Genomic DNA, 13,743 nt, shown 5'->3' with positions numbered 1-13,743 from the left:
GGGCTTGGCCAAGGCACCAGGAGGCTCCCTGGCTGCCCCGTTCCCTTCTGGCTGAGGCGCTGAGAGCTCTACAGCCCCTGCTGCCATCCCATCTGCCCAGGGCAGCACAAGAGGCCTGGCCCTGGGGCCCTCCAGAGCTGCTCCTGCTCCAGGCCCAGGGCCCATCCCAGAGCTGGGGCAGCCACTGAGCTGTGCCCATTTCTGTTCATTGCTGCTCTGATGAGGATGGATCCTCAGCCACTTGGAGGTTGCTGACAAATTTTACTACTCAAAAATCCTCTTCTGTCTTAAGCCCTTCAGGTCAGCAATTCAGTGACAAAGGCTGAAAAATATTTCTTCAAAACTCCTGAACAATAAAAACATTTGGGAATATTCTAAGTTTTCAGTTCTTCTGTGGTTAATTAGAAATATTTCAAAGTGTATTCAAAGTGACTCTGCTTTGTTGAAAAAAAGCAGAGGGAAATGTTTATTATTCCTGTTTATAGTTCGATATCTACAATGTCTAATTGATATTGACCCCCAGCACCTTCTAATGCAGTCTCAACAGATAGATAGATCAAGACCCTTAATGGCTGACAATCAATAGCACTTTGCCCTCACCCTCTTCTTACTATTTCCCTCATCTAATGCCTGGAGCTCCTATGGATCAGGAGTGGTGTGGCCTGCAGAATCAGGGCAGTGATTCTTCCCCTGTCCTCAGCACTGGTTGGGCAGCACAGTGTTAGGTCACAGCACCTGGCAGCCCAGGGAGGTGGGTGAGTCACCATCCCTGGAAGTGTTTCAGGAAAGACTGGATGTGGCACTCAGTGCCATGGCCTAGGTGACAAGGTGGTGTTGGGTCCCAGGTTGGACTTGATGCTCTCCAAGGTCTTTTCCAGCCTGGTTGATTCTCTGATGATTGTGACAATGCAAGGCCCTGGGGAAGTAAGGGGCCATTGTGACACTGCGGGGCCTGTTGGCACTAAGAGGACCATGGTGACACTGTGTCCGACATGGCAGCACAGAGCCAAGGGGTCATTGTGATACTGTGGGGCTGAATGGAAGCAAGGAGTCCATGGTGACAGTCTGGGTCCTGGTGGAACCACAGAGGCCACTGTGACACTGAGGGGCCTTGTGGAACCAAGGGGCCAGTGCTGCTCCTCAGGGACTCCAGGAATGAAGGAAACATATTTGACACTTAGATGGGTCCAAGAGGCCATTGTGACACTGTGGAACCAAGGAGAGCATTGCTGCGCTGCCAGATCTCATGGAACCAAGGATCCATTGTAACACTGCAGGGCCTTGGGGGACCAAGGATCCATCATGACACTGTAAGGCCCAAGGTTACAAGGGACTTTGTGTCACCAAAGGGGTCCCAGGGAACCAAAGGGACATTGTCACACTGGGAGGCCTCATGGAATCATGGAGACCATTGGGACACTCTGGGGCCTCATAGAACCATAGTGACATCATGCTGGGTGCAAGTGTAGATCTGCTGGAGGGTAGGAGGGCTCTGCACAGGGCTCTGGACAGGCTGGATCCAGGGACCAAATCCAACAAGGTCAGGTTTAACAAGTCCAAGTGCCGGGTCCTGCACATTGGCCAGAACAACCCCTGTGGCACTATAGGCTGGGGACAGAGCGGCTGGACAGCAGCCAGGCAGAAAGGGACCTGCAGGGACTGATGGACAGCAGGCTGGACATGAGCCAGCAGTGTGCCCAGGTGGCCAAGAAGGCCAATGGCTCCTTGCCTGGCTCAGGAATGGTATGGCCAGCAGGAGCAGGGTAGTGATTCTTCCCCTGTTCTGGGCACTTCTTGAGCAGCACCTTGAGTGCTGTGTCCAGTTCTGAGTCCCCAATTTAGGAAGGACATGGAGAGGCTGGAGCATGTCCAGAGAAGGGACACAAGGCTGGTGAGGGGTCTGGAGCACAAGAGCTGTGAGGAGCAACTGAGGGAGTTGGAGCTCTTCATCCTGGAGAAGAGGAGGCCCAGGGGAGACATGGTGGTGTCAGGGCACAGCTTGGGCTTGATGATCTCCAAGGTCTTTTCCAGCCTGGCTGATTCTGTGATTCTCTGAAACCACCCTTGCAGCAACTGCAGGATGAGCCCTGGGTCTCCTCTGCAGAAGCTCCAGCAGCCCAGGTCCCTCAGCTTCTCCTGCCAGGCCCAAAGCCCATCCTGTCAGTCCTGCAGAGCCTCTGCAGCTCCTCCTCATTGCCCAGAACAGGGAGCCCCACAGCCAGACACAGCAGCCCAGATGTGCCCCCCTGGCCTGGGGTGCCTGTGGAAATGGAGCAGCACCAGGCACTGCAGGAGCCTGCAGACAATTCCTGCAGCACTTGTAGGATGATCCTGCTGCCCAAGGGATGTTCCCATGGTGCCAAGTCAGGAACTGCAATGGGGAGTGGGGCCAGAGAGGGAAGGGCAAACAGGGATGGGCTGTTTGCAGGAGAGAGAACAGGGGTGGGCAAGAAGAAGAAATCTGGAGCAAGGAAGAGTAAAGAAAGCAAAGGTGAAGCCAAGGAAATGCTCAGGGCAGTTTGGGGGTGGGTGCCAGGAAGCCCCTAGCTCTGAGCAACAGCGTCTGCAGTGGGACAGGAAACTCCCAGCTGATGGGAACAAACTTTCTGGCTGACTGCAGAAGCCAGGACAAAGCTGAGTGGTTTCCCTGGTGTTTCCCCCAGCCCTTGCTGGCCCCAGGGGCTGATGGCATTTGTGCTCCCTCAGGTTCATGTCCCCACAGAAACAGCATGGGGGTGCTCCCGCCTGCTCTGTGCAATGCAAACAGGGGCTCCTGAGCCAGTGCTGCTGTGTCTGTGCCTGCAAGGATGGGGCACCTGTGTGAGCTGGGGGAGAGGCCAGGGCTGCAGAGGGGGGATGTTATTGGCAGCTCCATGAGGATGCTTGGGATGCTGCCCTGGGCTGTCCACTGGGGATGGATCAGCCCCTGCTCTGCTGCTCCTTCCCATCTCCCCCAGGGCCCTTGCAGAACACCAGCCATGCTGTTTGCCCCCAGCCTGCCCACAGCCACCCTGGGGCTGCTCACGGGGATTTTCTGTGCTGAGCATTGGCCTGGCTATGTTCTTGAGAGAGCCTGGGCAAGGAGCCTGGAGCCCCCAGGGCCTGGCCTGAAGCGTCAGCGCTGCCCCAGCAGTGCCCATGGCCTGTCTCTGCTGCAGCCCTGACACTGCCACCCCAGGACTGTGCCGGGCCCCAAGAGCACTCAGGCCCTACAGCAACACCAGGGCCACCAGGGCAGCGGTGCAGGACCACGGCAGCAGCACTGGCAATACCAAGTGCTGCTGCTCCTGGGCACAGCTGCTGTGCCAGCACTGATCTACCTCCAGCTATGCACACAGACATTGCTTCTGCAGCTCCAGAGAAGGCAACAAAAGGTCATCTCTGCAGAAAACTCTTCTGGTAGATCCTTTAGTTCATTTAAAGCCATCGAGAACACAGCCCTTCATTGACACAGTCTGTGGCCACAGGGAAGGTGGAGAGAAAAAAAATGAGAAATGGCACAAATAATGAAATTTATTTGTGGACAATATGAAAAAAGTAAAACAAAGAAAAAGGACCTTCAAAATGATACCAACCAGAAGTATCAAAGATGAGTTTTATTACAAGTGATTTGCAGAAATTGGCCAGCAGTTTAATGTTTCTGAAAGCATCCAGTCATCAGTCTCCCCACTTCAGCCCTGAGCTCCTGGTTCCTCAGGCTGTAGATGAGGGGGTTCAGGACTGGAGGCACCACTGAGTACAGAAGTGACAGGGCCAGATCCAGGGATGGGGAGGACATGGAGGTGGGTTTCAGGTAGGCAAACGCTGCAGTGCTGAAGAACAGGGAGACCACAGACAGGTGAGGAAGGCAGATGGAAAAGGCTTTGTGCCGTCCCTGCTCAGAGGGGATCCTCAGCACAGCCCTGAAGATCTGTACATAGGAGAAAATAATGAACACAAAACAGCCAAGTGCTAGACAGATGGAAAACACAATGAGCCCAAGTTCCCTGAGGTAGGAGTGTGAACAGGAGAGCTTGAGGATCTGGGGGATTTCACAGAAGAACTGGGCCAGGACATTGCCCTGGCACAGGGGCAGGGAAAATGTATTGGCCGTGTGCAGCAGTGAATAGAGCAAGGCACTGGCCCAGGCAGCTGCTGCCATGTGGGCACAAGCACTGCTACCCAGGAGGGTCCCATAGTACAGTGGTTTGCAGATGGACACATAGCGGTCATAGGACATGATGGTCAGGACAGAAAGCTCTGCTCCCATGAAGAAGACAAGCAGAAATACTTGGGCAGCACATCCTGCATAGGAGATGTTCCTGGTGTCCCAGAGGGAATTGTGCATGGCTTTGGGGACAGTGGTGCCAATGAAGCCCAAGTCAGTGACAGCCAGGTTGAGCAGGAAGAAAAACATGGGTTTGTGGAGGTGGTGGCCGCAGGCTACGGTGCTGATGATGAGGCCGTTGCCTAAGAGTGCAGCCAGGGAGATGCCCAGCAAGAGGCAGAAGTGCAGGAGCTGCAGCTGCCGCGTGTCTGCTAATGCCAGCAGGAGGAAGTGGCTGATGGAGCTACTGTTGGACATTTGCTGTGGCTGGACATTGGGATCTGTAAAAAGAGCAACCATGGAATAGTTGGGTTTGGAGAGGACTTTAAATATATCAGCACAGCTTGGGGGCACTTTCCCCCCACTGCCTGCCCAGGGCTCTGCTCCCTGGAGCTGTCCCTGCCGGCAGCTGCTTCCCCGTGCCCAGGGCTGGGCCCTGCCAGTGCTGCCAGAGCCCAGCCCAGCCTTGGCGGCTCAGCTCTGCCCTGCAGACCCCTCCCAGCTCTGGCACTGCCCAGGGGCAGCTGTGGCTCTGCAGGCTCTGATGGAAACATCAGAGGAACCCTGAGGAGGCTGGAAAAGCGACACTGATGTGTCCTGTGAGGGGTCCTGTGCTGATTTCTTTCACTACTTGGTTTATTCAGATCTGACAGAAAATTTCTTTATTTTCCTCAGTCTGAACTGAGAGATTCTGTTTGTGCAATTTCTCATCCAAGCAACACAGAGCAGTAGATTAAAGAAACAGGATTTCCCCTTTCATGCCGCCCCCGCCTTGCTGTTCTCCCGGTATAATCTACTTGGAAATGTTCTGCAGTTAAATGTCATGCTGGGAATAGACCTGAACAATGCAGCATACCAACCACACAAGGAGAACACTTCCAAGCCTTACCAGCTGTCTCTTCCCACCCAGATTTTGTCCCCCAGTGCTGGGAGCAGCTCCCAGGGCCGGCTGAGAGCTGTCCCTGGCAGGCAGCAGAGTCCCTGCCCCAGCACAGCGCCCTGGGCTGCAGAACCCTGCTCTCTTGGACAGCTGTGGGCACCGCTGGCTGCTCTGCACAAGACAGAATCAGAGAATGTACTCACAGAATCTGCAGGCATTTGGATGTTCCAGCTTTAGGAGATCGCTCCAGGAGCGGCAGCTGCATTGTCCTGCAGCCAGAGGTTCCTGTGCCAAGGGCTGGCAGTGATTCTGCCCCAGGCACTTCCCAGCACCTTCCCAGCCCTGACTGATTGAAGCTGAGGTGCCGAGCTGGGATTGCATCTCTCGGAGAGGAGCTGAGGGAGAGCAGAGCACCTTGCAAGCTGATGAGTCTGCTGGAATTCCATCCCCTCCTATTCCACAGCAGCCCTGCATTTCCCTGCTCCAGCCTTGGTCTGCAGCACAGCCATGGAGGCTCTTTGGGCTCTTGACAGTTCCTGCAGCCCCCAAGGGCAGCTGAGCTCTGCCTTTGGCACACTCAGCCCTGCACAGCACAGGCCATGCTCAGCAATTCCCTGTCTGTGCCTGGCCTTGCTGTCAGCCCCGGCAGCGGCTGCATGGCCCCTTTATGGCCCTGTGCTGGCCCAGCCATGGTGGCACAGCCCCTGTGCAGGCCCAGCCCAGGCCAGGAGCATTGCGGCTGGGAAGGGCCCCTGTGCCGTGGTGCCCACAGCAGCCTTGGGGCTCTGTGCCCCATGGCCTCCCTGCTGGGCAGCCTCTGCCAGCTCCTGCAGAGCCCCTGGCACCTGTGAGTCTGCACAGACAGCCCTGCCCTGGCTCCACTGTCGGAATCAACGGGAGTGGTTTTGCCATTTTAAGGGGACTTATAGTGGGACCTGACCATAATGAGTACCCTTAAAACAGTGCTGGTCGGAGAACCCCAAAAATCCACCCTGGGAGGCAAAACATCCCCTACATGGGCTTGGAGTGGGGGGGGGCATAGAAAAGTCACTTAAAGCCATCATGATCCCCACTTGAAAGGGGCTTGTGTGGCTGCGGACCCATAAACACCCTTAAATGGCGAGGGAAAAACACCCTTGGAGTGGTGGGATTCCCCCCCCCCCAAAAAACCCTAAAAAGAGAAAACCTCCACTTCGAAGGGCCTGAAGACCCTTAAAGGGCCTTGAGAAGGGACAAATCCCCTCCTCTGCTGGGGCCTCTGCGAGCCCGGGGCTCTCCCATTCGCTGCCCTCAGGGCAGCCCCTGAGTCTGTCCAAACACGGGAACTTCGCCCTGTTGAGCCCAGATCCAGAGTCCTGACTCCTGCACAGGGGCAGAGAAATCCCTCGCTCGCTGCTGTGCATTGTCCCTGCTGAGGCTCAGACACTGGCGGGGCACATTCCCTGCCTGCAGGATTCATGCCTGACCCAAGCACTGCACTTAGGGCTCCTGCATTGCTTCCCAACAAAACCAGTGCAAGGATAACTGTGTTTAGCTCATGGTATTTTGGAGTGTCTAAAACTCGCTAAGTCATCCATCTGAGAGGTGAGATGCATTTGGAATTGATGGCATGGAGAAGCAGTGCAACATGGTAAAGGGGAGCATAGAAATAAATAGAGGAAACAACATCTTGGATTGTTCCTTTCCATTTTCATTTCACTTCTGAAAAGCTGTTTCACTTTTCCAGGAATCTTCTCCACAGTCCTGTCTGCCCTTTCCAAGAACCTTTCCTGGAGAACGAGCTGCAGCTTCTGTCACAAGATGTGCCCCCAGCTGCACCTTCTCTTGGCTTTCGCCACCAGGAGTGCAGCACGACTTCTGCAGCAAAGACAAATGTTTGGATTACTTGAAAACTTGTCCTTTCTTTTCCTCGTGGGCTGGGGAGTTGTGCCATTGCTGAGTTTTTCATGGTGCCTGTTCTAACCCAAGAAAACAGGAGGTTTTGTTGGCCACTTGCTGGGGAATGCAAGCCTGACTGAATAGGGAGAAAGAATCTCCAGGACACTCTGGGAGCTCCCTGGGCTGGGCTCAGGTTCCTACTTGGACTCTGCAGAGGGCTGAGCTCCAATTGGGATCAGCAGCAGCTGGAAATACCTCTGGGCATCTCCATTTTCTGCTGCTCTGAGGAAGCAATGAAGGCAGTCAAGTTCTGTTTTTTCTTTCTCCTGGTGGATTTTTTTATTTGATTTGCCACTCCAGAGGCAATTTCTGTGATGGTCTCTGTAAGTTGATTCTATTTCAACAGCACCAGCACTAGGGCTGTGTTTGAGTGCTGCAAATGTGGTCTGTGAAGCTTTCATTCCCCTCGACTTAGTGTTCAAGCACTTGTGACAATTTCAATCTCTGCTAATCATGCTGCCTGTGACAAAACCCCTGAGTTCACCATCACAAAAGCACAGTGGGTAGCAGTGATTGAAAGAGGCAAGTGCAATTGTACTGATCAAATTCAGGTGGCAAGCAGAAGAGGACCAAGAGCAGCCATGATCTCCAATTCACAAGGCAAAGGCAGCAGCAGCCTCCTGCTGTGAGCTCAGGGGGAGTCAAAGAGTGCTGAAAAGAGCGCTGGAACCTGATCCTTTCTTCCTCTGAGGGCTGGCTGAGGGCAGCACAGGCGGGCCCTGAGGAGTCAGGGCTGTGTGTGGGTGCGTGTTGCTCCAGTCCCGAATTCAGCTGGACAAAGCCCTCAGGAGCCGAGGCAGGAGCAGGCGGCAAGGGGCCGGCGCTGCTGCTGCTCCTGGCCGGGAGCCCCGGCTGGGCCGGGCCGGCGCCCCCTGTGCTGCGGCTGCTGCTGCTGCCAGAGCCGGGCAGGACTCGGGCACAGGGAACGGACACGGGGGGACAGCAAAGGCCTGGCGGCTGCAGGGATGGTGGCGCTTGGGCCAGCGCCAGCACAGAGCTTCAGCCCGCAATGAACGCCGAGGGAAACGCCAGGGAAAGGCTCCATTTCAGCCTTTCTGCACTCGTTGCTGGGAAGGGACTGAAATGAAAGGAGAACAAGCAGGGCCCAATCCCTCATCCTTTGGGAGGAGCCCCGCGCCTGGGGCTGTGAGGGGCCGTGAGGGGCTGAGAGAGGCCCTGGGGAACTGTGAGGGAGCCATGAGGGGCTGTGAGGGGACATGAGGGGCCAAAGCATCCGTGAGGGGCTGTGGGAGGCCAGGCTCCTCATGGAACCAAGGGTCCTTTGTGACACTGCAGAACCAAGGAGATCATTGTTGAGAGTATGGAACTGCATGGAACCAAGGGGCCATTGTGGCGCAGCAAGGCCTTGTGGAACCAAAGGGACCATGGTGACACTATGGAACCTCATGGTACCACAGGTCCATTGTTACACAGCAGACACAGCAGGGCCACAGAACCAAGGAGATCATTGTGACACTGCACAAGCTCATGGAATCAAGGCATCCATGTTACACTACTGAACCTCATGGAGCAAAGGGTCCATTGTGACACTGTGGAACCAAGGAGACTGTAGTTCGCAGTAGGAAAGCTCATGGAACCAAAAGTCCATTGTGACCTTGTGGGGCCTCATGGAACCATGGAGAACATTAGGACACTTCAGGACCCACTGGAACCAAGGGGCCACTGTGACACTGCAGGGCCTTGTATAACCAAAGGGTCCTTATAGCATGGCAGGGCCTCATGGACTCAAGGGGATCACAGTGACACTGTGGGGCTCCATAAGGGGCTGTGGGGCTCTATAAGGGGCTGTTGGGCTCCATGAGACCACGGGGCCATTCTGACAGTGCAACCAAGGATACCATTATTACACCATGGACAAAGGAGGCTATTGTGAACCAGCAGGGGAACCCACTGAGACTATTGTGACACTTCAAGGGCCATTGTGGAACTGCAGGGCCTCATGGAAGCAATGAGACCATTGTGACATTCTAGGGCCTCATGGGATCAAGGGGCCATTGTGACACTGTGGGTCCCCATGGAAGCAAGGGGCCAGTGTAACACATCCAGGCCTGGTGGATCCAAGGGGCCACTGTGATCCTGGGGAGCCCAATAGAAGCAAGGGGCCATTTTGAGACTCTGTGACCTCATGGAACCAAGGGGCCATTGTGGCATTGCACAGTCCCATGGCAAGAAGGAAACCATTTGGACACTGCAAGGCCTCATGGAAGCCAGGCGCCATTGTGCCACTGCAGAGTCAAGGACACCATTGTTATATCACTGGGCCTGATGGAAAATGAGATCTGTGGTGATCCTACAGGGCCTCATGGAATCAAGGGGCAATTATGATGCTGCAGGGCCACAAGGATGCAAGAACATGGAACAGGTCTGGCTGGCTGGGCCTCCTGGAGACTGCCTGACTGGTCCAGCTGGCCTTGCAATGTTGAGAGTTGCTTCTCATCAGGCCCTGAAACCCTGGAGTTCCATGCATTCCTTCCTGTGGGAAAGAACTCTCCTTTTCCTCCAGGGGTTCATGGCTGAAATTGGGATTCCTCCTTTATATTTGATGATATCCAAGGATTATTCCCATATGTAACCTGCCAGGAGAGACAGCTCTGGCTGGCCTTGTCATCTTGGGGCCACCTCTCATCTGCCTTCAAAACACTGAGGGCCTATGCTTTTCTTCCCATGGAAAAAAACATCTTTTGAGTCCAGGCATCCATGGCCAAAATTGAGAATCTGCCTCCAAAATTCCTTATATCCAAGGGTAGTCCTCAGACAAAAGCTGCCAGGGCTGTCTAGGTTCCCATGGTTTCCCTGGTAGCCCTGGTGTTGCTGTAGGGCCTGAGTGCTCTCTGGGCCAGGCTCAGTCCTGGGGTGGCAGTGCTGGGGCTGCAGCAGGGACAGGCCATGGGCACTGCTGGGGCAGCACTGATGCTTCAGGCCAGGCCCTGGGAGCTTCAGACTCTTTGGTCAGGCTCTCTCAAGAACACGGCCAGGCTAATGCTCAGCACAGAAAAGCCCTGTGAGCAGCCCCAGGCTGGCCATGGGCAGGCTGGGGGCAAACAGCAGGGCTGGTGCTCTTCAGGGGCCCTGGGGGAGAAGGGAAGGAGCAGCAGAACAGGGGCTGATACATCCCCACTGCACTGGTCACCCCAGGACAGCATCCTAGAGGGTCCTCATGGAGCTGCCAACAACATACACGCCTCTGCAGTCCTGACCTCTCCCCCAGCTCACACAGGTGCCCCATCCTTGCAGGCACACACACAGCAGCACTGGCTCAGGAGCCCCTGTTTGCATTGCACAGAGCAAGCAGGAGCACCCCCATGCTCTTGGTGTGGGGACAGGAACCTGAGGGAGCACAAATGCCATCAGCCCCTGCGGCCAGCAAGGCCTGGGGGACAGCAGGGAAACCATTTAGCTTTGTCATGGCCTCTGTAGTCAGCCAGGAAGTTTGTTCCCATGAGCTGGAAGTTTCCTGTCCCACTGCAGATGCTGTTGTTGCTCAGAGCCAGGGCTGCCTGGCAGCCACCCCCAAACTGGCCTGAGCATTTCCTTTGTTTCACCTTGATTTCTTTATTCTTTCTGCTACAAATTTCTTCCTCTTGACCACCCCAGCTCTCTCCCCTGCAAACAGCCCATCCCTGTTTGCCCTTTCCTCTCTGGCCCCACTCCCCATTTCCATTCCTGATTTGGCTCCATGGGAACATCCCCTGGGGAGCAGGATCATCCTACAAGTGCTGTAGGAATTGTCTGCAGGCTCTTGCAGTGCCTCCTGCTGCTCCCTTGCCACAGGCACCCCAGGCCAGGGGGCACATCTGAGCTGCTGTGTCTGGCTCTGGGGCTCCCTGTTCTGGGCAATGAGGAGGAGCTGCAGAGGCTCTGCAGGACTGACAGGATGGGCTTTGGGCCTGGCAGGAGAAGCTGAGGGACCTGGGCTGCTGGAGCTTCTCAAGAGGAGGCCCAGGGCTCATTCTGCAACTGCTCCAAGGCTTCTTTCAGAGAATCACAGAATCAGCAAGGCTGGAAAAGACTTTGGAGTTCATCAAGTCCAACCTGTGCCCTGACACTGCCCTGTCTCCCCTGAGCCTTCTCTTTTCCAGGATAAATAACTGCAGGTCCCTCAGCCACTCCTCACGGAATACTGTGTGCTTTGTGGATAAAAAGACCAGAGAACAGTTAACAATTCTAGGGATTTATATCTATCATATAGATTGGTCAGGGGAATATGTGAGCTCCTGTGAAATCCTTTTACAAAGCATTATAATTCCTCATATTTAACTTGAAAGGATTTCCTGGTTTTACCAGGTGTTCATTTCAGAGAATCCCAGAACCAATTTGGTTGTAAGAGGTCTCTGAGATCATTGCATCAAGCTTTGGCCCAAACACCACCTTTTCAACCAGACCAGAGCACTGAGTGTCACGTCCAGCTGGTCCTTAAACACCTTCAGAGAGGGTGGCTCCACCACCTCCCTGGATAGTGCCTTCCAATTTCTGTCTGTGAAGAAATTCCTCCTGATGTCCAACTCAACTGATCTGGCACAGCTTAGGCCTGTGTCCTCTTGTCCTGTCACTGGTTGTCTGTGAGGAGAGCCTGATACCCATTTTACTGCAGCCTCCTGTCAGGGTGCTGTAGAGAGGGACAACGTTCCCTCGGGCCTCCTTTGCTCAAGACTGAGCCCTCCCCAGCTCCCTTAGCTCTCGCAGCCATTTCTCATCAGACTTATTCTCTAGACCCTTATTCAACTTCCTTTCTCTTCTCTGGACTTGCTCCAGCACCTCAATGTTCTTTGGATGATGCCAAGCTGGTCAGCAGTCAAGCACTCCCAAAGCAAGTGCAGCCTCTGTGTGTTTGCCTCTTTCTCACCCCACCTGCTGCTCTGGGATAATGCAGCACATCTGGATTCCTTGCCTCCTGCCCTCTATCTGATGTGCCACATCTGGATTACTTGCATACAATCACTGTCTAACAGGCTGTGTCTGGCTTCCCAGCTTGTGATTCCTAGATAACAAGTCACTTCTGGATTTCCTACATGTAATTCTTGGATAACATGGCATATCTGGATTCCTTACATTCAATTCCTAGACCATATGGCACATACACTCTCTGGCCAAGGCTGGGGCTGGAACAAGACTTTTTCCTTTACAGTTTAAGGGATTTTTTTTTTTTCCCCCTGGAGAAAATGAAGCTTTGACCTGAATTCCTGGCTGCCTCACAACAACTCTCTTCTACCACAACTTTGGCTGCTCTTGGCTGGGAGCCTGGCTGGAAAACAAAGATCTTCTCTCCCCCCACCCCCTGGGCTTTGGGACCGCTGGCGGTGGACATGCTGCCCCTCGCCAATCAGTGCTTGCAATAATATTTTTTAGCGGATCTGCTGGAGGACAGGAAGGCTGCAGAGGGCCCTGGAAAGGCTGGATCCATGGGCTGAGACCACTGGCATGAGGTTAAACAGGACCAAGAGCCAGGTCAGACACTTTGGCCACACTAACCCTCTGCAGCTCCCAGCTGTGCAAAGAGTGGCTGGGAAGCTGATTGACAACAACTGAACCTGAGCCCAGGTGTGCCCAGGTGGGCAAGACGGCCAATTGCACCAGGCCAGTATCAGCATAAGTGTAGCCATCAGAACCAGGGCAGTAAGAGCCTGAATGAGGGATGTGGGACTCCAGGCAGCTCTTCAAAATGTAGTTTATTTTATCCAAGTTGTTCTAGCAGTCCAGGGACATGGGCGACAGAGCCTGTGCCTACAGCTGTAATTTCCAGCTGCAGGCATGCCTGGAGACCCTTTAATTTTGGTTACAATGCATTATATACTTTTCTTCAGAAAAAGTATAGTTCTTCTACAGAAGAACCAATGTAATCCTTAACTTTTACCTATAGCCTATCATAACTGCTGTAATTCCCATATTCATGTTACTATTCTCCAATCATTAAAAGTTAGGATGTTACAGTTTAAGCTAGAAGGTGTTTTTTAGTTTTCTTGCAGTGGAAAATTCTGAGACCTTTCTTCTACTTGCAACATTGGCATGTTTGTTTCCAGTGATACCTTTCTGTTTGGTAAAAACATCTTCTGTTTGAGGTGGGTTTATCCTTTGCTCTAAGCCATAAAAACCCCTTCTAACAAACGTAGCCTTTGCCTTCTTAGGTATCCAGGAAGACTGGCTCAGTAATTCTTTTCTTCTATATCAAAACTTGCTTTCATTTCTATTCCTTCTTCTGATTCTACATTCAAAAATATTTCTGCCAGACACACATATCTGTGAGACTTTCTTGTCAAACTTTCATCCTTCCCAACAAGGGCAGTGATTGTCCTTCTGTGCTGGGCACTGGTGAGGCCACACCTCGAGTGCTGTGTCCCTTTCTGGGCCCTCAATAATAATTAAAGTTTCTCTAGCAATCACTTTATTCCTTATTTGCGTCCCTTCCCTGCCTGACTGTGACAGGAAAGACACCAAAGGGAAAGTGCCTGCAGCCAAGGGAAGGCTGTGCTTGGGTACCTGGTTCTGTTTGCTGTTGCTGCCTGTGTGGTTGTTTGGGTGCCTTGTTGTACATACTGGCAAAGAAGTGTTACTCCTTTTCCTGCATCTTTGCCTGAAAGCCCCTTCATTTCAAAGTTATAAT

The 13,743-nt window shown here is 53.6% G+C and overlaps 1 protein-coding gene across 1 annotated transcript; it reads right to left on the bottom strand.

The window, feature by feature from the left end:
* Positions 1-3,631: 3,631 nt before the first annotated feature.
* On the bottom strand, positions 3,632-4,564 carry LOC311166135 (olfactory receptor 14C36-like; the record flags this gene model as incomplete). The annotated part of the gene is made up of 1 exon (XM_084227613.1): positions 3,632-4,564. The coding sequence occupies one exon, from the start codon at positions 4,562-4,564 to the stop codon at positions 3,632-3,634; it is 933 nt and encodes a 310-aa protein (XP_084083739.1).
* Between the last annotated feature and the right edge of the window lie 9,179 nt (positions 4,565-13,743).

Source organism: Fringilla coelebs (assembly GCF_963513975.1).
Source record: "Fringilla coelebs genome assembly, contig: SCAFFOLD_43, whole genome shotgun sequence".
Classification (NCBI taxonomy): Eukaryota; Metazoa; Chordata; class Aves; order Passeriformes; family Fringillidae; genus Fringilla; species Fringilla coelebs.
Note: the sequence above shows the minus strand (reverse complement) of the source record. Positions and strands in the feature narration are given on the sequence as shown.